Below are 27,605 nucleotides of genomic sequence, written 5' to 3'. Positions count from 1 at the left end.
TTTAACCTTCTGGGTTCAGTTCCAAGTAATATTTATGCTGACACAGGAGTCTGTGATTAAGCTGTTTGATTTTCAGGGGAGGCTTTCTGCTTTGTCTCCGTGCAGGGATAGACCTGATTGCGGCGTTCTACGGGTGCCTGTACGCGGGCTGTGTGCCAATAACGGTGCGACCGCCGCACCCCCAGAACATCGCCACCACGCTGCCCACCGTGAAGATGATCGTGGAGGTGAGCAGACACCTCAGATTGCACCAGTGCATGAAATGGGTGTGTCTGATGAAAGATTTGTGTCTTTAGGAGCAGTAACCTGAGCGAGAGGTGGTTGGATTGCAGAGTTGTATTCCTTCCCAGGACTCAGGACTTCAGGTTGCAAAATCAACGCTGCTTGGGCAACATGCAACCTGCTCACCTGAGCTGTCACATTTTGCCCCAGTTGCATGACTCTTTTCAAGAAACATGTTTAAAATGCTTCTTTATATTTAGCTATATACCAAGAGGGGTAGGATTCCTCACAGGCAGAGCCCCACAGACTCTTGAGAAGAATCTCAGTGGGAAGTTTATCCTCACCTGATGGCATGATCACCTCTGAATATCCAATTGTTCTGCATTTAAAACAATTTTGAAGTTTTGTTGCGAAGATGTTGGTTGGTCTTTTGTTTCATCCAGGAAATTGTTACTCAGACTTTTTCCTTTCTTTTGATATTTTGGCTTTATCTAACAATGTCTAACCTTTGTTGCACATAAATAACTGCAATGTGCTTGGTACTGAGGGAAGTAAAAATAGTTGAAATTAGATAGCCCTTAACATCAGTCAGTTTCTAATTTACTGATTGAAATTCTGAAGAAACCAGTTTAAACAAATGTGTTTTTACCATTGATAATTAATTTTGATATTTTCAATTAACAACCAGTAGAGATAGTTGTAATTTTTGGCTTTCCTTATGGCATCAGATGCCACAATGTATCAGAAGAGGTATGAAAAATTGTTCTATTATTTTCAGGATTCTTGTTATTGAATATTTTGGCACTCAGTGTTTTTAAACATCAATTGTTAACAGACAGAATTAATGTAAAATGTGGACTTTTTTTCTTTTGATGTTTAACAGCTAAACTAGATGTTCAATTTCATGATAAAAAACTGACAGATCTAAGCTGACTTGTGTTCATTGTCCCTTCAATATACTAACTTTAGATAAAATGTTGACGTTTCTTAGCCATATTAATGCCAGTTTGACTTATAAACCTCTCAGCTCTGTTTTACACAAGAATTTCTTTCAATTTTGAGATTAATGGCCTTGTAGAAATTAAAATATTGCTGTTGTCCTTTCATTGCCAATGCAGTCACTCAAATTTCCTGAAGTGATGGGGTCAGTACCTGCTGTAACATGTTGTATGTCTGGCACAGCACCTTTTGAAGTCAGAATGACTTCTAAATAAAATTTGGCCTGCATAATTGTGTTTTTGTGATGAGCTGATAGTGTAGACTATAACTGAATTGAGCCCATCTTGAGCAGTTCCTAACCTGTAGCTAAGCTGTGTTATTTAACCTTCCCACTATCCTGTGTTTAACCTTCCCACTGTCCCACCTTCCCAATTCCTCTGATGTGGAATTCTCCAGGCATAGATATTTTGTATTATAATTAACCTTCTGATCATCCAGATTACATTATTCCTGAGGGTACTGGGAACCACCAACTCTTGAAATTCCTTTTGTTTATGGTTTAGTGTCCCAAATCAAGATTTTCATGGATTAAGATTAGTGATGTAAGAATTAATTTGCCTTGCCATGACAATGAAAATGGATTAAGAGGTGCTGCAGTGGCTTTGTTTGTATTCACTTTTATCTTGAAGTATTTAAACAGGGCAGTATCTAATCATGGGATTAGAGTGTCAAGAGACTGGAGTTTGATTTGGTGATGTTTGCTCCAAATTTCAAAATGTCCAAATTTCTGGTGTTCTAAAAATTGACTTCCATGAGATCACTGTCAATAGAAGATGTTCTCTTCTGCTCAGTGGTAAAATATAATGTATATATGATTACTGGTTTTATTAGTTTAAACACGGGAAATTTACTGTGCCATGAAATGTTTCATTTTCCTTAAAAAAAAATATTCTTAGCAGCATTTGCACAGATTTTCAAAGTTTGAGGAAAAGAAAAAGAATGTTGCCTTTCCAGTTTTTCATGTGTTTTATCTTCAGTGATTTCAGTGCTTTTATGCATGCTTGCCTGAATTCCTTAAGCATTAATTTTTATTAATAAGATAAAGAAGTACTCTTATTAAGTAAGAAATATTGTTGTAGTTGATACCTATGAACTTTTAAAAATAGCAAATCTAAAAGGAGAATTCAGCATCTATCATTTAAATTTTGGTGCAGATGGAATTTGCTGTAAGCTCACCATTTCATTTCTTAGTGCCACTTCCATAATTTCCGTTCTAGAGCTACTTTTGCCAATATCAGAAGAGCTCCCAGTGGTTTATCACTAGCACAGGAATTAGAAATATATGGCTAACATAAAATTGGCTTAAGATGGTAAAATTATTAAAATAAGATGTCAGACTAGGTTTGGGTTTATCTGAAAATACTGTTTATGAACCAAGATACGTTATTGTCACATAAGAAATCTTTTGGACACAGTCTTCTTTACTGGCACTTTGGGGTGAGAGCTGATACAATGTGCTGGAAAGGTCACATTCTCACTATTAAGGTGCTTTTAATTTCATTACAATGCTCTTCTCAAAGTACAGTTTTCATGTAAGTTGTAAAACTCACATGACTTTGTCTTCGTGAGCTGCATTGTTGAGCATCTTCCCACCTGCCTCTAAGAAAACATAAAGTTGGTACACCCGTGTCCTGTTCTGGCAGAAAATAAGTCACAGTCTTGCCCATTTTCATGGGGGAGTTAATTAGTATCCCATCATTTTTTAATTTATTTCTTGAATTTCTAGGTGAGCCGCTCTGCCTGCTTAATGACCACGCAATTAATTTGTAAATTGTTACGGTCGCGAGAGGCGGCGGCAGCAGTGGATATCAGGACATGGCCTCCGGTCCTGGACACAGGTGAGTGCTGGGGCCAGGGGAGCTCTGTCTCTTTTGTCACTGGGCTTGTCAGTGGCATACACACGTTTTCTGTCTCTGTCTCCACCAGACGATTTGCCAAAGAAGCGGCCTGCACAGATCTACAAACCTTCTAACCCTGAAACACTTGCTTACCTTGACTTCAGTGTCTCCACCACTGGCATGCTGGCAGGGGTAAAGGTAGGGACTTCTTGTTAAAGCTGCCCTTCTTGCCATCCTGCCTGGCTGGCAGGTGGTTGCTCCTAATTTGTGATTCCTCGTGATTTTTGGAAGCAGGAATTGAAGTACTTCCTCCCATGCAAACATAGTTTGAATCCATTGACATTCAGTTAGTTCTTCTCTACTTTCTACAGGGCTGTGTGTGCTGGGATTAGTCCCTCTCCTCCTCCTCAGGCAAAAACTTCCATTCCATTACTCCTGTGCATAGACCACTAGTTTGTCTGCCTGAAACATTTTTCAGCTTAGGCATCTGTTATTTCCATTTTATGAAGGAAATGAGACTGTCATCCTTTTGCTGCTTGTTCCAGTGCCCATTCATTGCTCCCTTCTTTTGCAACTCAGCTACTGGCCATTGGTTTTCAATATTCTCTTCTTCTTGCCATTCAGGGACCTGATGATTTCTTCAGTATATTCACCCAGTATAGTATCAGAGTAAGGTGCAAAAATTCATTGATAGATTTGATTGCTAAGATGAGGCCTTTTGAGCTCTTGAAATCTATTCTGCCATTTTCTCCAACCCTCTAGCCACAATTCATCAAATCTGTTTTACCTAACTTATGTATCCCACTACTAGTTTCACCAAGACATACTAAAATCACTCTATTGATATTCTTCCTTACCCCTATTTATTGTGTATCCAAGGATTATGATTACTTTAGCAACTCTGCTGATGTATCACACTTGGAGCCTATGCTGAATTCCTCACACTCCTTAGTATCACCCATCTATTTGCAGAAACTGTCAGCATAATTTATAAACAAAGCAAACATCCTTTTCCCAGTTTTTGGATGAAGAGATGGAAGCACAGAGCTGTTGAAGTGACCAGCCTGAGGCTGACTGATGGTTAAATGGTTGACCTGGCTGATGGTCACATATTGGACGCTTCTGCAGCATTTATTCCATGTAACTTTGAATAGCTACAATGCCTAGAGATGTGGAGTAGTCATTGGGCTCCTCAGTAGCCAACAGAGAGAAGCAGGGACTTTAAGGGTGTAATTTATTTGACTCATCTACATCAGCTATTTTTTAAAGGGGTGAATGTCACATAAGTCTTCATTTCCTCTAGAGAAAGCCTCAAATGATTGTTTCAGATGCAGTCATCTGTATTAAATCAGTTCTGAATTACACTTTATCAGACTTGCAGAAATGACTACTAACTATGCAAAGCGAGTATTTGGGAAACTTCAAAGAAAGTCAAAGGCAGGACAAGTCGATGAGCCTTTCTTAGTGTGGCTAGAGGGAAATAGAGATAAATCTATCAAGGAATTCTTGATTAGCTTCTAATATCTGGGTCACAGAGCCTGCAGGTCACTGATTCAGCAGGTTTATGTAAACAGTTACCATCTACTACATCATCACTAGTGATTAATTAATTATAAAATGATCAAAAGAGGCCACAAGGCTTATATTCGTAATGCAGTGGTACTAAATTAAAAGAAATGGCTAAATAACTCCCATGGCTCCTGAAAAGTTGATAAATGTTTTCTAATCACTTTGAAAGTAGTAGATTCCACTTGCATTTACTCTCAATATTTTCAATTGCTTACATGCAGTATGGTGTAAAAATTCACAGAACAACAGCAGTTCCATATCAGTAGAGTTCAGTTTAATCCCATGTGAAAAAGTGGTCTTGATTCAGCTGGAGTAGAATTAATGTGCAGGCTGCAGATGATCACCACACAGACACCCATTCAGAGCTGGTCCTTTTGCATCACCTGGACCACATCCAGCCTCAGTTATGGCTGTCATTGGAATGGAGAAGAAGTCACTTCTGGAGATTTATTCCCCTGTTTACTTTAAGATCAAATAAATTTTACCTTCCAAGTGCCCGTTTTCCTCCATTGACTCTCAGTGATCAGTATATAAAGCAACCAGCTCCCAAAGTGGCAGAGATCAAAGTTTTGATAGGTTAACTCCTATCCAGACTGTATTTCTAACACTGGTGTCTTTCCTGTTACTAATAGAGAGGACAAACATTAAAAGATATTTTCCTGTTTCCATTGTCGTTAGAACTTGTAAGTCAGGATGGGTGAGTGTGGAAAGCATCTTAAAACTAGGAAAGAAGTCAGAATAATTTCCTTTGGATCAGGTTTTTCCTACTTTCTGCTTGTATTATCTTTGAAAGCTTCCTTACCAAGATTTTAAGAGCCTGTTTCTCAACTAGGAGCTGGATAACATGAAGATATTTTACAGATGTTTATTTACAGAAACTCTTCTAAGTTTATTGGGGATTTTTATTGCTGAATGATTAGCTCCTTAGTACTGCTTTGCTGGCAAAATCCCTTTCAATTTAAGAAGTGCTTTGACATTTTTCATTTATTTTGTTAAGAAATACATACTTTAAAATATGTTACTGATGATCAACAAAGTGTTTCATTCAGTCATTCATTCCATTATTCTTCCAGAAAGTGTATCATGTTATCATTAGCTTTGCATACAGCTTGGAGCACATCTTTAAACCACTCACAGCTTTCTTCCTAAATCACTTCAAACTTACCATTCATTCTGTCTCCTTTCCCCTTTCACAATTACGTGGGTGCCCTCTTGAAGGAAAATTACGTTTTCTAAGATATAAATTACCTGTGTTCATAAAGTAAATTACATTGAGCATAAAGTCAATATTTATTTGGTGTTTTTATCCTGTAATTGATGTGATCACTTGGTGCAGTCAGGGAGTGAGCATTCCAATGACACAGTTGATCATTTTAATTGCTTTGCTGTTGTCTTTCAGATGTCTCATGCAGCCACTAGTGCCTTTTGTCGTTCTATTAAGCTGCAGTGTGAGCTTTATCCCTCCCGGGAAGTCGCAATCTGCTTGGACCCCTACTGTGGACTTGGGTTTGTCCTCTGGTGCCTCTGCAGGTGAGGCTTCACCTCAGCCTTTTCTGAAACACGGTTTCCATTGTACTGTGGCACAACAGAATGGATGATGTGAGTGATGAAAGGATGGGAGGAACAGACAGCGCCTCTGGGACCGCCACAGGCAGTTGGAATTGCTGGAAGCTGTGTGGAAGCTGCTGTGTGGAGGATGTGGTTTGTTTGAGCAGGGCATGGCCATAGGTGTTTAGACTTGGACGTACAGAGCATCAGCACGGCTGCTCATTGACCTCCTGCTGCTTTACTGCTGTCTCTGCAGAGCCTGGCTTGTTTTATTCGATGAAAGCAGTGCTTTACCAATATTACCTTAAGGAATCATGTCCTCTTTTTCATTCTCTAATCTGAAAGCAGGAGTAGGTATCAGGGACTCTCTCATTTGTGAGACTTTCAGGATGTGATTTTTGCAGAGACACATAAGTGTGTTTTCTTGCAGGTACTCGTATGGCAGTAGCGAAGTTATCAGAAAACAAAACATTTCTAGTGAAATGTGAATCAGCTTTTTTGGTTAATAAATGTGGAAATATAACATTTCTGTTAATCTCTGTACTCCAGAGAAGTTACAGTTCAGCACTGAAAGCAGGTCTATTGATTTTTTTTTTTTTTTTTAAGTTAGGTGGGTTGATACAGAGGCAAAGGAAAAGAACTGTGGGAGTGTTAATGGAGCCCATTTTGATGAAGGCATCTCAGAGTCACAGTGGTCTGACATCTTTGCTCTCTCCACAGAAAGTTCTTTGGTGTTAGCAGTACTGCTATTTTTAGTTGCTGAAATGAAGATAATCCACAGCATTAAAAATACTTTGGATCAACTTTGTACCAATTTACTAAATACCTGAAGGAAGTATTATTTGAAAACAACTGCAACAATTTCTTTTCAGCAATTATTGTTTATTTAAAAGGAGGCTATTGGCACAGTTTATTGCCCTTTAAAAATATTTGTTATTGTATATCAAATAGGCTAAAGATTAACAGTATTATCTTATTCATTCTTGATCAGTTTCTCTTGATTTAAGCTATACTTGCCTAATACTGTTTTGGATTTTACATAGGGATTAGAGTTGCCTTTGTTTTGAAAAACTTTTGGGTTTTCAGTGTTTTATTTAACCAACATAAAAGTAAAACTATTGAGGCCGCAAAAAACACTTCAGAAATAGTGAGGTTTTAATTAAGTAACTCTGTTTTAATTTTAATTTTTAAATGTTGCTTTTTTAAAGTCACTTTATTTCTGATAAAGACTTGAGTGTTCCAGCATGTGCTGATGTCAGCACTGTTAGACCAGGGAAGGTGTGTGCAGCACCAGAGGAGAGTTCAGCTAAGGAATGTATCATTGTATAGGATAGTGCTGGAACAGAGAGCATCCAGGAATAACTTCTATGCAACATCATGAAAGAGCCATAAAACAGATAAATGTTGACCTGTCCAAAACCCAAATAATTTGTGGTGCCCAAGACTCTCCTGAATGCAATTTTTTTTTTTCCTTCCAGAACCATTTTTCCAAAAAATATGTGTTTGCTGCCCTTAGGTCCTTCCCAATACTGATAGTATTCAGCCTTTCAGAAGGAGAAGATTGTTTATGACTGACAAATGAATTAAGGCACCAAGCCTCTGGGAGAAAGCAGAGTCTGTGCTCATTACAGAAAGAATAGAAAATTTTATATACCATTTTCAAAGAAGAAAAAGGAGACAAGGGATTTGAAGGAACTGAGATCAGGCCAGCAGCACTCTAGACTTATGAACCTTCACATCAATCTCTTCTTTGCCACTGATCCCCTGTTCCTATTAAATCAGAAAAACTGCTAGAATAGCGATTGTCATTTGAAGAAAGCTGGAATCAGATACAGCCCAATTAATTCCACTTACAAATCTAATTTCCATTTCATTACTATTTTAGAAATGAGTATTATTTGATGTGAAAGGAAAACAAAAATACATCCTGGAGTTTATAAGGCTCTTACTCCTCATGATTTAAAATTTTATGACTTTACATTTTACTCTTTGAGGTTTAGCATAACTGGATCCTGCCCAACATTTCAACCCAGATTTCTATCTCAAAGAATTCTACTCTAAACTTATGATTGTCTGTCACCACTTCCACTTACTAAATTAATATTTCTAATGGCATATGGAAATGAAGTTTGATCTTCAATTTTTTATTAGTTAGGGGCTTTTGGGAGTTAAATAGGAACTCTTTGTTTTTGGAGCCCAGCAGGAAGCAAGAGCAACCTCCTGTGCTGGGTGCAGTTAAAAGTACATTTAAATTCCTTTATTAACTAGACCAAAGGAGGCATTGACTAAGGAATTGAAAGAAAAACTAACCTTTTATCCCCGTTGTAGGTGCTTAGATGTTGTGCTGGCCTGCTCCACTGCGGTGCCCCAGAATGCCCCATTCTGTGAGGTCAAAGCTACTTAGGAAAGCTGCTGGAGCATGGAGCCAGCCCTTTGGTAAGTTTGGAATATATTGCATAGTTTTGCAAAGTTTTTTATTTTTTTTTAATTTATTATTTTATGGCCTAAAGGTTATAAAATAATAAAGAAAAGAAACCTTGCAAAGCAGAGCAATACATTAAAAAGAACTGGTCCCTCTAAACTGGCTGCATGCTCCAGCAGGGTTTCCTTGGAACCTTTGCCATTGAACAACAAGTCCTGGGTGTGGCAGCAGACGTCATCCCCATGTGAGTTCACAAACCCCTAACTTCCTAATTTTAACGAGTTCTTACTCATGATTCAATAAAAGAATACATTATCTTTGCGTTTTTCTCTTTAACAATCTCATTTATCCATTCTGAGAAGGTGATCCTAGTATTCTGACTTGTATTGCATTACATTTTAAAATGTATTACATTCTTCAAAAGGAAAAAAAAATTCCTCAAATGTAAAAAAATGAACTCTAAATCCCATTGTTCAGAAATGCTTCCTGAAATTAAGATGTCCCTGTGTGGCAGAATACAGCATTCTGCAGTTCATTAGTGAGGATTCACTTAATTGATAGTTGATAAGTAATGCAATAGAATAAGATTTTCCCTCTACTTTAGCCCAGCTAAGCCAACTCAAATTGCAGTCCTACTTTTACTGCCAGAAGACAGAATTGTCCTTGCTCAAATTAAAATTAAGTACATTAATAATTTTTAATAAACTTTATATATATTCTCAGAAACTGAGCCTGTCAAGTGTAAGTCAGTGAGACTCAGACTGGACCAGAGGAACTGAATTTTCTGCTCTGCAGCAGCCATGCAATAAATAACATGGCTGCTGTGAAATGGTCCAGGGAAGGCTCTCCATGGAAGGTACTTTCTCCTGTCCTGCTCCTGCTGCCTCTGTTCCATAGCATGAAGCCAAAATCCACAGTGCTGCTGCCAGGTGGCTTCTGCTGCAAAAAGACTGCAAGGTTTCTTAGTAACCAGACAGGTGGAATTGTGCAAGAAGTAAGCAAGGGATTGCAACACTGACAAGAGAACTGCATTTTAGGAAAGTGTATTTTGTTAGGAATCACTGATTATTGTTAGGTTTTTTAGGCTAACTTAAAGATAACTGGCAGGCATAAGCATTTCCAATTTCCAGCCCATGTGCAGCAAATTAAAGGCAAGACTGCATAAAGAAGCCTAAATGCCACATCAGAACCAGATAACTCTGACATGGGAAGTGAAGGATATGAACATAAACATCTGTCATGTATTTTGCAAAGTGCATAACTGGCACAGGAGGAGTGTGAAGGTGTGTTGTCTGCCCACACACTGCCGTGTGCCAGTTTCCTGGAGAGTCTGTAGCCAGTGGCAATTTGTGGAAGAGGCAATTTGCTTTCCTTCCACATTACATCAGTACTGTTAAACCTGCCTCAAGCCTGGAAAGTTCAAGGGCAGCTGAACGCCCAGAGTCACCTTGATATGTGAGTTATGAGATGAGTTGGCAGAGCTACCCCATCACCTCTGGAGGCATGCCCATACATGGGGTATAGTGAGGCAGGAGAGATGGTGATAAGGAATCAGAATGATGCTCAAGGCTGAGCAATGGCCTTTTGCTGTCTCTGGTACTGATGGGTTATCTGCTTTCCATGTGCAGTCATGCTCTTAGAGCACTGTGTGCCTGAGATCTGTTGGATCTCCAGAACTGAAGATTTAATTTTGGCCCAAGTCCTTTGAAGCCTAAGAGAGATATATTCCCTAACACTGTCCTCTATAGCTTGTACTGGCCTTCCTACAAGTTCTGGTCCAAGTGATTGTGAAGACTTTTGTTCTACCAAACACCCAGTTCCCATACCTGTCCCTCATCACCAAGTGACAAATATCATCTGTAGAAATGCAGAAACCAAATGCATACACCTACAGGATTCAGCAGTACCCACCTGCCTCCTCCACTGAAGTGGGGAAGCAGCTCATGTCACCCGACAAGGACACAGGAGTAAGGGCAGTGATGGGTCAGTAACTGCCAGAATGCAATTGCAAATTGCACTTGCCATTGTCAGCATTTATTGACCTGCTGAAATGTTTGGAACTATAATAGAACCTCAGCTTTTACTGCTGAGCTGCCTCAGCACAATATGGGCTAAAGCTCCAACTCAGTGGAGTAGTTGAGTGCCAAGAGGTCCTTCCAGGAATGTCCATATGTTGCTGGAACAGCGTAGCCAGTGCTGTGATCAGATGGTGAAGGTCATACCAAAATACATCCTGGTGCTTTTACCTGGACTGTTCCTGTTCTTGAGCAGTCCTTGCTTAGTGCAGGCAGACAGGGCTCTTCACTTACTGCCAAAATCCAAAGCTTTGTCCACCACATGAATACTTTTTTTTTTTTCCTGGATTGTTCTGCAGTCCTCTAAAGGAAGACAGCATTTCTAAAAGGTGATCTTGCATCTCAGCCACTCCTGCATCTCACTCACTCTGCATCTGCATCCCAAAAGTCGCTGTGACAAGGTGATCCAGGGGTGCTCCGCACTGTGCCTGCTCCTGCATCAGGAGGTGGATACTTTTGTGACAATCTTGATACAGTTCCTTCCCAGTATTTGCATAAGTAAAATCTTACACCTAGTCCATTGTATCATATATTGTTGCAATCTCAGAAAGGGGAATTTAAGTTCAACTGTTTATATTTAAACTCCTACATTTTTCCTAATATCCCATTCACCCCCCTGCTGCCAATGTTCACCATTATTTTGTTGGTTCCTGTATGAGAATAGCCAAGCTGACAGCTTAACCATCTTAACTATGATTGTTTCAAGGTGAGATGGAACTACCTCACCTTGTTCAGTGCCTCTGTTTCAGGATTAAATCTACCAAATCTGGAATTCCATACCTGGATGAACCTACCAAACTTCTCTGCCGTTCCTAGAATTACATGGAGGCAGCATTGACAGAACTTTCTGTAGGTTTGGAACCATGTCATGCTTCATCCAGCACCTCCAATGCAGCCTTGCACAACTGCAGTTTGTTCAAGCACATGGTCCTGTTTGTGGTTTGGCATTCATGCTAAGCAAGCACCTTCTAACATCTCACAGTGGTTTGAAACCACTAGCATGGTATGAAATGTTTCAACCAGCTGTACAAGGGTATTTTTTCCTCAGCTTTTTCTCTACCAAAACATGGGTGATAGACAGCTTCTCAGGGGAATATAGATCTGTGAATTTTCAGGGATATGTAGCATTTTGTGGCTTGGACTGATACACAAATTCTGTGTAATGTTTCAGAGATTGATTCAGGGAACTGAGCCAAATGATGGCCGACGTCACAGTGACCAGGTGCTGTATAAACCACTTCAGCTGTGGAACTGGCACATTCACCCCACAATTATGCTTTTGTAGTTCTTCTTGTAGCTGCACCAACTGCTCTTGCAAATCAGAGGATGTGCATGGATTATTAAACCACAGCTCAGTAGGCAAAGCCTGTGCTGGGTGTGAAGTTTGCAGGCATGGTATCAGCTGGCTGTAAGTTTGTGTATTGCAGTCAAAAGCAGCACGTGTGAGGCTCTCCACCACAGATAGTTTTCTTCTTGCTAGATATTTCCTTCTGCTGCGCAGTTTGATCCTGAACTCCACAGTATTTTTGAGGCATTAGAAAACTCAGAAAACTTACTAGCAATATCTTAATTTGTTTCAGTCTAATTGGAGTAGTTTTTTTAGTCTAAGCCTGATCATTCCCTCAGTCTGAAGAAAATGGGTTATTTTGCATCTAGATCCTCATGCTTTGCTGCAGGACTGTTGGTGGGAGCAAAACTGAAGCTGCATCAAGGGAAATATAGGTTGGATAACTTAGGAAAAAGTTTTTCACTGGAAGAGTGATAAAGTACTGGAATGGCCTGCCCAGGGAGGTGGTGGAGCCACCACCCCTGGATGTGTTTAAAAAAAGACTGGATGTGGCTCTCAGTGCCATGGTTTAGTTGAGGTGTTGGGGCTGGGTTGGACTTGAAGATCTTTAAGGTCTCTTCCAACCCAGTCATTCTGTGTGAATTTTGTGAAAACCATTTTCTTGTCCATAAGTTGATCAAGACAGGTAGACAGTTCACCCTCACACATTAGTGTTGCTGAGTGGGAAAACATTTGTCTTTGGTGTAAATTATGCTATTTTGAATGATTTCCTGGTAAGATACACTTGGAATCAATTTCCTGTTTTCCTACCAAAGCAATGCAGCTTTCTTCTCCAATATTACTGTGGAGTTTGTGCAAACACTTTTCAGTACAGGGATCTGTTCTTTTGATTTGGTTTTGATTTTGCTATGTCTGCCCAGGTGAATGAGTGATACCTAAGGGATCTTAATATGATTGTGAGTAATAGTTCTCCCACGTTTGACACCCTGGCATCATGTTTATTATTATGCAGATAATTTTTTTCACCTGATACTGGTTGCATCAATTAGAGAAGTTCAGGGTCAGGGGGAAGGGTTTTAAGGTGAATCTTCGTATACCATATTTGTACAGATTGGAGCCCATCCCAGATTTTTACTTGAGTGGTTACTGCTTCCTGTTTGTAAGAATTATGTATTTGCCAGAGAGATTGCACACCTTGATTGTTTGTGGAGCCCTAAGCAGGCTTTTGGTCTTCTCTGAAAAACTTAATAGACTTTGCTAAGAAGTAAAGAGTGAGGTAATATTTATAGTAAAAATCAGTACTACTCCCTGGCTGGTTTGATCTTTTGCTTGAGCTCAGGGCATTCCCCTTTCAGGTGTGGGTAATGCTGCCAAGATCTCTTTTCACATGTTTATGCAGCACATGCTCAAGGTTCAATGATACTTTATTCTGATTCCATGAAAGGGTAATGGTTCATTTGCCCGCCCCGTGCATGGCCACCATGTCAGCCCCATCCCAGAACACAATGCTGCACAGCAAGCCACTGCTCATCAGTCACCCAGTGTGGCATAAATGGGGACAAGCAGTCAAAGATAAAATTTCTCCTCTGTGATAAATGCTTGAACTGTAGTTCATACATATTCCATGACATCCTCAGGCTCATACTTCAGTGGAGACCCAAACAATTTGGATTATTAACTGCTGTTTTGGCTGGAATTGTTCACCTCTTTTGCCTTTATTGTGCCAAGTAAAGACATCCAGGTCACACAAACCTCGTTGTACATGGCACAGCTTTTGAAAGCACTCTCATCTGGGTTTGGGGAAAGTGGGGAGGGAATGTGTGTGTGTGTGTGTGTGTGTGTGTGTGCAGCCCATCTGCAAGAATTGCAAAGGTGCCTGATGTCCAGTGTGACAGAGATGCTCATATTCCTGAAAATAAGTTTCCATTTCATGTCCTACCTCAGACACTTGGATTTGAAAACATTGACTTTACTTTACCAAGCTGTCATTTCAAGTTTTCAAGTCACAAATGAGATTCTTTTATGCATCATAAATCTTGGGGGCTTTTATGGTCCTTTCTCAGAACTTCTATGGTTTGGAGGCTTTACGCTGTCACCATTCCGATTTGAAATATCTACAGATCACAAATTGAGATGAGAGGGGACTGTAAAATTGATGGCAAATCTGCCTGTGTGAGATGAGTGAACAACATAGAACCCATGGGAAATAAAATCATCAAATTGGGAATATCTTTCCCTTGGGGAGATCTTAGGTACCAGAGAAATTAGCTCTGACATAATTTTTCCCTCAGGGACCCTGATAAGTGTATTTTTGCAATATTTATGCTCAGTGGGTATCCAGTATTCAAGAGATGTAGCATATTTGAGTTTCAAAAGTTCATAAAACTTTCACAGAAGAAATATAAAACTACAAGGGATGTTAAATTAGGGCCAGATTTACTCCCTTGAAAATTATTGCAGACCTCTTGCTTGCTTTAGCGGGAGGCAGGTTGTTTCCATATTAAGTAATAAAGTATTCTTTTAGTCAAGGTCTCTTAAAATACTAATTACTCAATCCAAAGTATTTGTCAGCAACACTTATTTTTTCTTAATATTATTACACTGCTTATTCACACCATTAATAACTGAGCTATTTTGCTCTTTGTGGTACAGTCCTAACAGCAAAGTCCACTGGAATTTTGAATGAATTAGTAGTTTGGAGCACATGCTGCCTGCAGTCCTCATGATTCATCATAGGTTCTGGAAGAACAGCAAAAAAACAGGGTTAAACATTATGTTAAACTTATGGAGCTGTGAAGCACTGTAAGGCTTTATGTGATCCAGCCAGTGCTGTGTTAAATTGTATATTCACCTACGCCATGGCTTGTCTGTGGACACGGGTGTTTAGTGTGTGTTAATGAATCTTGTGTCTTGCAGCGTTTATTCAGGACACCAGTCTATTCTGATTCCTCCCTCAGAGCTGGAGACCAACCCTGCCCTGTGGCTTCTTGCCGTGAGTCAGTACAAAGTGAGAGACACTTTTTGTTCCTATTCAGTCATGGAGCTCTGTACTAAGGGACTCGGTTCGCAAACAGAGTCGTTGAAGGTGAGTGGTTCTGCTCTCCCGCAGGCCCTGCCGCCTGCACGGTGGGAGCCTTGAACACTCTGCTGAGTGTCTGCTGGGAGAAAAAAATCATCAAAGGGCACAAGCAGCTTCCACAGAACCCACGTTACTCCTTGCCAAAGGCTGTGTATCAATACTAGTCATTCTTCAGATCACAGGGCTATTAAACATCAAGGAAAGGCTTTTATTTACCTAAGCTTTCTGGTGTGTGTTGCAGCCTATGTTGATAGGCAAGTGTTGGGAAACAGAGATGTAAATGTCCAAGAGGCTCAAGGAGTATTACACTGTACAGTGTGTTTTATGAATACCCTGATTATAAGAAGTATTAGTTTGGTTTTGACCTCTATAGTTAAATAATCACATGCTTAAAAGAACTGTGTTGTTTTAACTAGATGGTCCTTGTTGTATGGAGAGGAGGGTATATCTTCTTTCCCCCTCCAGAATTAAAAGCCAGGTAGCTGGTAAAATATCTGAAATCATCTGGAATTTCCCATATATTACTAAAATAAATTGAATCTTGAGCTGCTGATATTTATGATGTCTCCAGCCTTTACCATCCTCTCTTAATAATTTCCTAATCAGTTTTTCCAAGTCTAGACATTGCATCCTGTTTTCTGTTATTCACTGTCGTCTGATTAATTTGGGGAAATAGCATTCCCTCCCTTCAGAATTAGCATGCCCATCATTTCCTATGTGCTAATGTTGAGATGACAAGCAAGTATGTGCTTCTTCAGCTATTAGAGTGTCATCTGGCCATCTGGCCTCCAGGAAAAATGGAAATTGTACTGATACCTTAGCCTCTGTTCTGCTGTTCCTCTTGAATCATATCACCTGTATAATACACTTAAGAACTTCTGTTTTGCATTAAACCTGCCCATTTGAGGCCTTTGTTACATTTTGACTTCTTTTTAGGCAAGGGGACTGGACCTTTCACGTGTACGGACATGTGTAGTAGTGGCTGAAGAACGACCTCGGATAGCTCTTACTCAGTCATTTTCAAAGTTATTTAAAGACCTGGGTCTCCATCCACGGGCTGTCAGCACATCACTTGGCTGTAGAGTAAACCTGGCAATATGCTTGCAGGTAAGATTTTTCACTCCTTAAGTCTAAAGTTGTTTTAAGGAAATGGTTTTCAGTACGAAGCATTCATTGTATTTCCTTTGGCTGTTTGGTCATAGAGATACTAAGAAAATGCATGTAGTACTTAATGTTCTTGCATACACAGGTAGTAAATTTCTGTTACTTTGTCAACAATTCATTCCTCTCATGTTGCAATCATAGCATTTATTCTGCCCATGAATACAGCAACTAGAAAAGCACCTGACAGTGACAGAACGTGTACTCTGTACTCCAGAGCCAGTATGTAATCATGTATGTAAACGACAGTTTCCAAGTGTTTACTTCAGTGTGTTACAAAATGGATTCCTTCTGTTCATAAAATACTTCCAACCATTACCTGTTTAACTAGGTAGATATTTTCTGCACACAAGGAAAACTATTTTGCTATATCTCTTCTGTTTTGATCCTCTAATCAGAAGAAAAGTCCCAAGGATAATACAGGATGTAATGTGTATTCTCCAGGAATCTTTACTGAGTTGTGATTTTAATGACTGATGGAACACTGTTGCTATCTGGTCTGAATTTCTGAATAGCATCTAGTTTTTCAACCAGTGATAACTGCACCAAGCAAATTAGGTTGATCTAGAGTATAGTATTTTATCTTTGAGGACTTCATGTGATGAAAGTTAACTTGCCTTTTTTTAGGATGTTACATTTTTAATTAATTTCACCTTATTTCCAGTTTAAAATCATCTGGCATTAAATCCAGACATTTTTTATTCTAGAATAAGAATCTTATTTCTGTCATGCATCTAATACACATCCTAATTTTGATAAATAGATAAAGAATCTTAATACATGCTTTCCTGATCTCTGTCTCATTTTTGTGACTCTTGATCTCTTTCTGTCCTTCCAAATCTGGTTTCAGAGTTGCACATATTATTCCTGTAATAATACCATAGGTGTCCTACTCAGATGTAATATGCTTTCTAACTTAATAACTTTTTAAATACTAAAAGAATAATCTTCTGCATCAGCAGCTGCTCTGGCTGGGAAGTTCCATATCCATTTGGTCATGTGCCATGTCTCTAACCTCTTCAAAGTCACTGTGTCCTCAGTCGGAGTTGCCTGTACTCTGTGTAGTCCATCTTGCATTTCAAACCTGGCAGCTGCCCCTGGTTTATATGAAGGATTTCTCATGAAGATCACATGGGTATCTGCTTTGGTGTGGAAGTCAGAGCAAATCTTCTCAGTGGCACTGCAAATAAGAATCTGCTATTCCTTTTCTGATTGTAAATGTAAATATTTTTAATACAGAAAACTGACAAATTGAGATTATGGGTTCAGCACAGAGCAGTATGTCTGTGCCTGCTTTAGCCTCTTGCCCTTTGCAATGTTACCAGTATATGAATACAAGGAGGTGTGCCACAGTACTGCTTGCTTTCTCTCTTTCTGCAGCAGAGGATCCCTACATCCCTAGGGTGTCTTTAGTTATTACTGTCAATCATTTGACAAGGCAAAGCTGAGCAGGGTTAAAAGTCATTCTGTTGCCCAGAGGTGGAGTTGTTTGGTTTGCCATTCTGTAATTGCTGCCATAAATATTCTCCAGGAATAAAAAAGTTTTAGAAAGGAGGGGAATCAGGGAAGAGATGACATACCTTCATTGGAAACAGATCAGGATGGGGTCTGTCAGCTCTCCCAGCAGCTGTGGTAGAGCTGCTTCTGAAAGACAGCTCAACTCCTCTGGCTTCTGGTCCTTGGAGAGACCAGACGTGAAGGATACTTTAGATTACAAGGGCAAATTTTTAGCTGCAGAAGTTTGCTTGCCACTAATTAAAATCTCCATTTTAGACAAGCACCAACTTCTGGATGGTTCATGGTGGTTGCTTCACTGATAAGTCCTTAATTCAGGACAAATAATAAAATCAGGGGAGAACACTAAGGAGCAGTAAAGCCAGGTGCAATATCAAAGTGTGGCCTGTTGGAAGTAACATTGTGCTTGTTTTGCCTGGAATTTAATGTTTTTCATAGCACCCTGTGTGGAGCTCTTTTTTATTTGTGACTGAACAGTGTTGGGAGCACACCAGTGGCTGGGCTCATGCTGACCAGTCCTGCACAGCATCAGGGCTGTCCCCATTTCTCTCTGTGTCCCCTGCACCATCACCCCACTGCCCTCCAGCAAGCAGGCTGGAGGAGAAAGAAGCTGGGAAGGGGCATAGCCAAGAAATCTGCCCCAGCTGACCTGGGATATCCCATACCACATAATGTCATGCTCAGCATTAAAGAAAAAGGGTGGTTGGTCTTCCAGAGCAGCCTTCGCTCAGAGACTGCCTGGGCATCATTCTGTTCAAAGGGGGTGATGAATGATTGCTTTTGCTTCACTTGGGTTTTTCTCTTTCCTTCTCTCATTAAACTGTCTTCATCTTGACCTGTGCATTTTCTCACTTTTGCTCTTCCTATGCTTTCCCTGTCCCAGAGGGAGTTGGGTGAGTCCTGAGCTGCTGACTGGGTCAACCCACTGCAAACATACAGGAAAGCTGGCTACACTCAGAGAAAGAAGTTAGGCTGGATTATGGCTTGACTATGTATATCTGCCTTTTGATTGTGCTAACTCCTTAGCTGAAGATTCTTTACAGAAATTCTTGAAGAAGTCATTGAATCAAACTGTAAAAGTGGCTAAATCTCTGAAGGAATATTGTTAATGATAGTGCCTATGGATTTAGGAACAGCACAGAATGAGAGCCTTGAGTGAGATGGTTAAACAGCCTGCCTGATTGTATAGCTTAATATCAGGCTTTGTTGAGTTCTACTAAGATGTGGCATCTCAGTCCATAGGACAAACTAAAAGCCAAACACTGTCTGGAGAGTGATGTGGCTGGAATGGAGAAAAGCCACTTCAGGACAGGCTATATGTAGCAACAGAGCAATTCTGCTCCCAAGCAGAATTGTTTTTGAAGCATTTGAGCTGAGGCTTGTTTGGCAAGTTTTAGAGGTGTTTGAAAAATTACTAAAGGTTTTACTTGCAATTGTCACCACGAAACATGTCATTTTGGTGGAGGCTACAAAGATAGAGACTTACGTGTTTTGAAGCATCTGGCAGTAGACATTGCCAGGGACTGGATACTGAATTAGATTGAATGCTCTTTCCAAATTGTCTGGAACTTTATGGCTAGTGGTATTCCAGAATAGCTTGTGGGCTATTCTGTTTTCTCATCTGAGAAACAAATTAAATTTTAATCCCTCTTCTTCAGTATTCCTGCAATTAGCATTGTCTCCAATATGTTCCAGAAATGGGTCATGATTTCTGGATTCTTCACACTGCATAAAACTACTTCTCAAGATATCTGAGTCAATAGCATCTGCCTTTGCTTTTTTTCTTCCAAGTTATGTCATCTATGAGATCAGCACGTGGTTCCATTATCCACAGGGATAATGGTGATCCAGTCTGGTCTGCAGTGCTTCTAAAATATGTTTCTAAACAAAATATGTTTCTAAAATATGCTTCTGCTAATCACCTTTCTAAACATATCTCAGGATTCAGCTACTGACCCTTATCCAGGTTTCTTTGTGGGCTACCTCTAATACAACTTGGATATTATCTTTGATACCTTCTTGATTTCCAATTTTGTGGACAAATCTAAGACTCAAATGTTTAAAGGGAAAGGTTTCATGATTCTTCCAGAAAGCTTTTACAGTTCACCTCTCCAAAAAGAAGAGGAGGAAGTTGTATATGTACCTGTGGGTGTATCTATGTGTGTGTGATTCTGTGTGTCTGTTTGTGTGTACAGAAGAATTTAACATTTTATTAAAGATTACCTTGAAAAAGAAATCATTGTGATAATCTCTTTGGTACAAAATAATCTTAGTCTACCAAATTATCTTAATTTCCAGGCTGTGATAACTGACAGACTAATGAATTGTCATTTGTATTCATTTCCTTTCAAACTGAGAGCAAATTTAGTATGTTTCCTTTGATGTAGTCATTGCAGACTAGATTTCTAGAGATGTGCTTTTGAAAATAAATAATTCTCTCCATCTTTAGGCACTTAAATGCTATTAATATCTGACCTTTTATGGCTGTATAGTCACAGATAATGGCCTAGGGATTAGTGAGATGAAAAGATTGAATCTCACATATTTTAATTCTCATTAACTAGCCTCAGCATTTGAGAGAGAGAGAGAGAGAGAAATAGATATGAAAAGTAGCTGGTTTCTTACAACAGCACAGATGGTTCTCTAGGATTTTAGCTGATTTCCATTTAAACACTTGGAATAAATATTTTCATTTTATTCAACCTGCTATTCAATTTCAGTTGAGGGAAAACTTCTAGAAGTTGTTAATTTTCCTTAGTTAACCCTGAAAATGTGCTAACAAATCTGTCCAAGCTAAGGAGAGCAGGATTCGTCTTGCTGCTTTTCTATCTCCTCTAACTGAGACTGCAAGGTTAAGTGAGTTATCCCACATCCATCAATAGTCAGTGGAATCACAGAAATACTTCAAGAGACATCTCAGGCGCCCATCTGGGGATGGGATCCATCACCATCAGGAGATCCTTCCTACCTTATACTGCACACTTTCTTCTCTAATGGCTGAAGTTACATGAAATGGACCCTTTCCTCACTGTCTAGCAAAGGAATCTTTGTTACTCAGTTTAGGGCATAAAGTTAATATTTCTTTTTACTTAGTGATAGATCACACTCCCTGAGGATCTTCCATATTAAAAGTAATAAAGGGTAGGTCTGCAAAGAGTGCCACAGGAGACCATGCACTGTGTCAGAGGTATGATTCACACTTAGCAATGTACTACAGCTCAGGGTGAGCTCCCTCGGATTCTGTTTTCCCACCTTTGCTGTGAGTCATGCCATGAAGTTCTTTTCACAGCTCCAGCTGCTGTGCTTGCGTAGGTGACATTGCCAAGTGCCCACCGAAAATTCCTTTTCTGAGCATTGCTGGAACAGAAGCAGACTTGGAGTAAACACTGAGGCCACATCCTTAGGCAGTTAAATAAAACCCAAAAAACCAGTTACTTTTAAATTCTTATGATTTTTGATAGCCTAGTTCCTGTTTTTTTAACTCTGGAGAGGGAAGTAGGGGAGAACATGCAGCTTGGCCTTTAACTTGAGTGGAAATTAGGTTTGCACTGAGTCCTGGCATGTGGTCAGCCTTACAGCTGACTTTTTGGGGTGGTGCTTCAAGCAGTTCTGACCTGCAGTGTTTTCCCAGAGAATAAAACCTCGTGTATTGCTGAGATTTGCTCAGATGGATGGTTCACCAGTGGCAGCCTGTGCATGGGCAGAGATTTATTTAATCCAAGAGATGTGACTTACGATAGGCCCATTTTCAGACAGAAAACTCTGCATGTCCCATTTTGTTTTCTTGAACACTACCAGGCATATCCTAAGTAAATATCAGATACTCCAGAAGTTGTGCTGTTTTTTCCCCTGTTACCAGCATAACAGATGCTCTCTATCTCTGTCTCTCAAAATAAATGTGCACAGACAAATTGAGTCAGTCATTCTGGTCTTGGCTTAGACTCTGCTTCCTTTGAAATACTTTTCAGAGTATTTCAGCTGCAACTGGCCACAGAAGGACATTGCTGATAATTCAGCTGCTGTTTCTCAAGGCGTTCCATAGTTAAAAGCCATATGAGACTCTGGTACTCTCAAAATCCTTTCTGCACCTGCAATATAGTCACAGGCAATTAATTATATAACTGCTGGATTTCAGTAATTCTCCTGCTTTCTTGCAGTTTCACTGCAGTGTTCAGCCTGGATTATTAATAATACCATTTTGGGGCATCAGTGATCCATCATATTTTTGTTAAATGTTTCATCTTCCTTTGCATCCAAAATAGACCTGTCTTAAGGTGCTGCTGTGGCAGCTTCCTGCAGTCTTTAACTCTGAAGTCTGGTGAGAGGAATGTGGGATGCCAGGGCTTTCAGAGCTGCTTGTTTTCACAAGTCATAGGGCAAATCCCACAGCAGCCATCTGGTGTTAGATACTCCACGTGATAGTAGTGCCTTAGGACTAGTCACCACTGAGGATTTTTTATCTCTTTGCTGAGTTATCAGTCATGGGGGAGAGCTGATGGATTTTTATCAACTTTACATTTTACTGTTCTTTATACATATTACTCTGTTTACCATAACAAATAGGAATGAAGACTTCTTGGGCTCTGAAGTTACTCCATTTATTTATGAACTTCCAGTAGTTAGATTATGCACCAAGCCTTGATTTTATTTCACTTTAGGATCAGGTTAATCTGTATGCAAGAAGGTGTAAGTATCTTTCTCTGTTGTATACTAAATATTTTTTTTTTCCAAAATGAAAGTTCACTTTTGATTTCCAGAGGACATTACTTGCAAACTTCTGTTAAATGGCAGACCTGAATTCTCAATTGAATAAAGTGCATTAAAATAGGAGGGCCATAATGTTTAATGACTTCAAACCAAACCAAACCAAACCAAACAAAACAAACAAAAAAAAAAAAATCAGTATGCTAGACACATGTTTTCCACTAACAACATTGTCTGTAGTGTCCTAAAACCATTTAAATCTGTTTGTCCAAGGTTAGCAGTCTACAGCTGTCTCTTCTGTTGCTCTACTAAAATGTTGACACCTCATTTTTTACTTTTTTTAACCTTTAATGGTATAATGGTTAATTTGTAAAATTCCTGTATTTGACATTGTTTTTCTTTTTATTTTACTCCCTGCTTTTTGCATTCTCCTCTTTTGTTTTTCCCACCCTTCATTCCCATTTTTTATTATTATTTTTGTCTTGTGTTACCTTCTTTCCTTCTCTCCCTCATCCCTGCTATTCCTGCTGCTATAGCCTCACAGGCTGGGGAAGCTGGCCGAGCAGGTAGGGGATTTTCATGTTCCCTCAATACCCACCTATCAGCTTCCAACAGTGGGACAGACTAGAAATTGAGTCTGGAGATTTGAGGATTTTCAGATCCTTCTATAAAATTATAAATAAGTCCAGTATAGCTTTATCTGGATGCAGGTTTCATCAAACATTAGATGTCCACTGTAATTATTTCATTCATGCTGAAAATAATAAATGCCATAGTGATCGTCTTTGATTTTCAAACTTGACTGTTTCCATTATTTTACAAATCAAATCAGCTTTAGTTTTATTTTTAAAGATAACCAATTTTTCCTTGGTTTTGTTTTTTTCTTTTCAACATTTTCTATATTTCAAATAAGTTCTCCACTCAGCACTAGTCTGTTACACTGCTGAGTTTAGCAGTAGACTGAAAATCGTGTCGTTAATAGCTAGAGAGGATATTGTACCTTGTATTGTGTATAACAAGCTAAAGAGGCTAACATGCATGTGCAGCTCTATTACTGCTGTTCTCCTCTGGTGGTGGGTGATGATCAGTACCTGTCCAGTAAGTATCAATTGGTAGTGGTAACACTTCTCCCTCATAGATACAAAAACTGGCTATTTGTGAGTCTGGGTTGCAACTTTTAGTGCTCAAAAAACTGTGGAACAATCAGTCAACGTTGCAGAAATGTAAAATTTAGCCCTAGACATTCTTAATGTGAAGAATTATACTCTACAATGCATCTCAAATGGGACAGAAATCACTAGGAGTTCATGTTGCCTGCTGGTTTAAGTAGTAGACGTCTAAATAACTGCTAAAGGAGTTTGTGCATCTGGAGTTTAGCAGGTTTAGGAGAATTCCTCTGCTGAAAAGAAAATTTCCAACGTGCCAGTGTTCCAGAATGAAGTTGTGCTTTTCTTCTAGCTTTGTGCTTAGCAGTAGCATGAGGTCTGCAGCAGAGAAGAGAGCCCTAGCCTGGAGCATTGAGAATTCACATGATGTTCAGTGGTGATGAGTTTGAAGTTTTGGATAAGAGCAGATCATAGCAGGCTGCAAAACTGCAGAAAAGCTGTGGGTGGAAAGGCCTAAAGACTGCATCATCTCTGCATGAAAGGAAACTAAAATTAGTCTGCCTCTTTTCAAGTAACTAAATATTGTGACATAAAGCAAGTGTTTAAATTATGCAGTGGAAGACTGAAAAGGATCAGAATAATTGCTTAACAGACCTTCAGTCCAGATTGGTTCATGTCATGCGTGCTACCTTTACTATCTTTAGCTTCAAGTATATTCTCTGTTGCATGTATGGAAGACTCTCAGTAAACCATGCTTCACATTCCTGACCATGTGCTTCTGCCATTAAACTGTGTCTCCTCAGCAATTTCTGCCTTCCTTTATATGGCAAAATGTGTTTAACATTTTTTGTATGTATCCATGTGCTGATTACTTGGCCTTTTGTAGCAAATAAAACCTCTGTTGACATGTGTTGGTTAAGTAGTCTGACTGCTTGATGTTTTTCTGAACTCCCAAGGTGACAAGTACCTGATGGTAGGTATTTTTCCAGTGCTTGTTCTGATTCTGTAAAGCTGAGCTTTGATTGATGAATACCTTAAATATAACTTGTCATTTGATTAGCATAATTAGCACTGAAATAAATGTTTGGTTATCTGGGGGTAAAACTCTTTTCTCCTCCCAGCCCTCATGTTCTGATTAGCTGATGTTGTTGTTTACAGGGAACATCTGGACCAGATCCCACCACAGTGTATGTTGATATGAGGGCACTGAGGCATGACAGGTCGGAACCACCTTTTTCTTTTTCTCTAATACACACAATTAACAGTTTCTACCAAGTAAACTGCTTACAGCACACCCCACAGACCCTGGAAACCATTACAATAATAAATAATTTGTCTTGACTCCTACCACCCAGCAGACACACACATTATAATGGTTAATTAATTTTACCATGGATAAAACTGAGGCATCTGACATCACTGCAGCAACGAGTAACAAGATTCCTTGCCTTTTTTGCCATCAGGATTTCATGACACTTGTATTCAGGTGGTGCAGCCTAGCCAGTCCCCACAAACTGGAGTCCTGTTGGGCCTTTTAGCTTCACAGAGGTGTTTCTCCTGGCTTGGCAGCTCTTTGCCTGCCAGGAGATCATGGTGGGGTTTGCTGCAATTCTTAATGCTGCAGGACTGTGAGGGGATGGATTATTTGCTTCAGCCACTGTGAGCAACCACATTCTATAATTCTGGGTATTTTTCAGTTCCATCTTGAGTGTTAGATATGTATACAAGGAGTGAGAGATAAAATTTATCATTTAGTGGTTGGAGGCAAGCTTGAGATCTCAGGTGTTGTTTTAAAAAATACCCATGCACATATATTTCATGAGTCATGACATACTCACTTGTCATGAGTCTCTTTACAGAACTGTAACAAACCAAGACGTTTTCTATGACCTGTGGAAAAGGTGAACATTTAATTAACAGTCCTGGTTCCCTTATAAAAACCATTATCCAAATAGGGAGTTTCTTTGTTGTTTTCCTTTCATCCTTCTTAAAAACGTAACAGAGAATTTGCCCCGCAGCTTTGGCTCTATCAAAGTGACCAGTTCAGCTTGCAAAGTACAAACCTCAGGGCACTGCAGGCCCAAATTACCCACTGGGTAGTTAGGTCAGAGAGACGTGTCGGTATTTTCTTGTTGCACATGGAGTTTGGCAGGTAGAAGAAAGGAGCTGCAAGATGTTGACTCATGATTTCTTTATTCCTTTTGCACACAATGATTCCAATAATAACACTTAGGTTTGATTTGTCCTTTGGGACACTACTGTCTGCATTACCCAGCCACAGAAATTTGGTGCTCCTGGCCCAGCAAGTGCAGTAGTGTAGAGACAGAGTCCATGGTCATACTCAACCCAGAAAAAAAAAAAAAGGCCTTTTCTGTAGGAAGAGAATGTAATGTTCACAGTCAGTAAAAATTACAAATAATAAAAAAAATATGTTTAGAGAGAGGAATTAAGATTTACTCTTCATGAAAGTTGTATAAACCAGGGGTATACTATTTCCCTGCCTTAGCATGTCATTGAGAAGTAGGCATCATTACCAAGATCAGGCTTTGCAGTGTGTCAATTTATATTTAGTGACTAGTTCTACAGAACATGAAAGATGGTCTTTAGAGCTGGTTCTCATAGAGTGGTAATGCAGATTTTAATTTGATGGTTTAAAGTTGTGCCTCATTTACCCAGTCCTGCAGAATTTGGAATTAGATTAGTGGGTCATAAATTAAGGGAGTAAACAACTCTATTTGACAAAGTCTCCTCACACTTGCTGTTTCTAACCATTTTAGTGGAACTGAATGTCCCTATTACTTAGCAGTATCTGAAAGATCCCTGTAAATATCTGTGAGACCATAGAGAAGGAACCCACAGAGTCTTGGCAGGCCAGCCAGTCTCCCAACAATATGAACATTTTACACTGTACACTTAATGTGAGGAAAGGTTTTTCATAATTTATACTTTAGAAGATATTTTTCGGGGTCTGAAACAGACTGACTATTTTTTTTCCTTGGCATGATAACACACTCTAGTTGCTTCAAAAAACAGCTGTAGTTCATCTCTCTGAGATTATTCAAATCCTGTTCACATCCATAAAAATTAATAATCAGTTTCAATACAACTATTTCAAGCTCATCTGGTAATTACGTGCTTGCACACTTTACAGCTTATGAAAATGTCATTTTCTTGTAGGCATTTAGGTCAAAATACTTGTGCTAGGTAGAATCTGTGTAGAGATCTAGGGGTGGTTGTTCAACCTAACTAGATGTTTCTTTCCTCGCAGCTCCCCCTGGATTTGGAGGGTTTGCTTCTTAGGTCAGGGTGGAAGGTTTCAAGCACCTTTTAGTGTGTGTCCCTGAGTGGTTTTGAGCTAACAGCTTAGGTTTAGCTGCTGGAACTCTGGCCATAGTAGTGGGCTCACCTGGAGGTTCAGGAAACTTGTATCAAAGGATGATACACTGACCACTTGGTCAGTGACTGGCATCAGTTCTGACACTGGAAGAAGGTTTGACTGCCTGGCTGTGAGCATCTAGTGCAGTTCTAGGTGCTCCAGCTTCTCAAGTAGCATCTCACATGGAGTCACGTTGTGTTTGTAAGTTCTCAGGCACCCTGAGCTGTCTCAAATGGCATTAGACACCTATTTTTGGAATCTGAGTAACACAAAAAGCAAGAATATACAGCTCTGGCTTGCTGGTGGTGACAGGATATCAGTATCATTGTACTTGATATTTTACTGATTTTCTACAAATCAGGATGTCCTTAGGGTGGCCTGAGAAAAGAGTGAGCAGAGACAGGCAAGTCCCACAGATACTTTTAATAAAAACCAGAAGACTCCTGAGTTATCTACCAGGTGGGTGATGTGCCCCTGCAGTGCAGAGCAGTGCAGTTTACAGACACCACAGAGGTTAACTCAGGTCCAAAGGACAGAGTAGGTGGATTAATGCTTCCCAGCACAGCACAGAGGCTCCTGGCTGCTGCCTCCCTGTGCAGCTCAGGCCATGGCCACGTGCCCAGGGCATCCCCAGGGAGGGACGGGCAGCAGAGCTCCAGGCAGGAGCACCCGCTCAGCTCCTTGCTGCATTTCTCTGCCTCTG

At 39.8% G+C, this 27,605-nt stretch overlaps 1 protein-coding gene across 1 annotated transcript in view; it reads left to right on the top strand.

Moving 5' to 3' along the window:
• The window catches only part of DIP2C (disco interacting protein 2 homolog C), a 308,057-nt gene that overhangs the window by 255,436 nt on the left and 25,016 nt on the right, over positions 1-27,605 (top strand). Inside the window, exons 27-34 of the mRNA XM_053984007.1 lie at positions 106-227; positions 2,948-3,059; positions 3,148-3,257; positions 6,028-6,158; positions 14,878-15,046; positions 15,977-16,147; positions 22,957-22,986; positions 24,685-24,746. Of these exons, the coding sequence (XP_053839982.1) occupies positions 106-227; positions 2,948-3,059; positions 3,148-3,257; positions 6,028-6,158; positions 14,878-15,046; positions 15,977-16,147; positions 22,957-22,986; positions 24,685-24,746 (907 nt within the window). The remainder of the gene's footprint in view (positions 1-105; positions 228-2,947; positions 3,060-3,147; positions 3,258-6,027; positions 6,159-14,877; positions 15,047-15,976; positions 16,148-22,956; positions 22,987-24,684; positions 24,747-27,605) is intronic.

The sequence above is a fragment of the Vidua macroura genome, chromosome 1 (assembly GCF_024509145.1).
Source record: "Vidua macroura isolate BioBank_ID:100142 chromosome 1, ASM2450914v1, whole genome shotgun sequence".
Classification (NCBI taxonomy): Eukaryota; Metazoa; Chordata; class Aves; order Passeriformes; family Viduidae; genus Vidua; species Vidua macroura.
The sequence above is the reverse complement of the archived record's forward strand: the minus strand, read 5'-3'. Positions and strand labels throughout refer to the sequence as shown.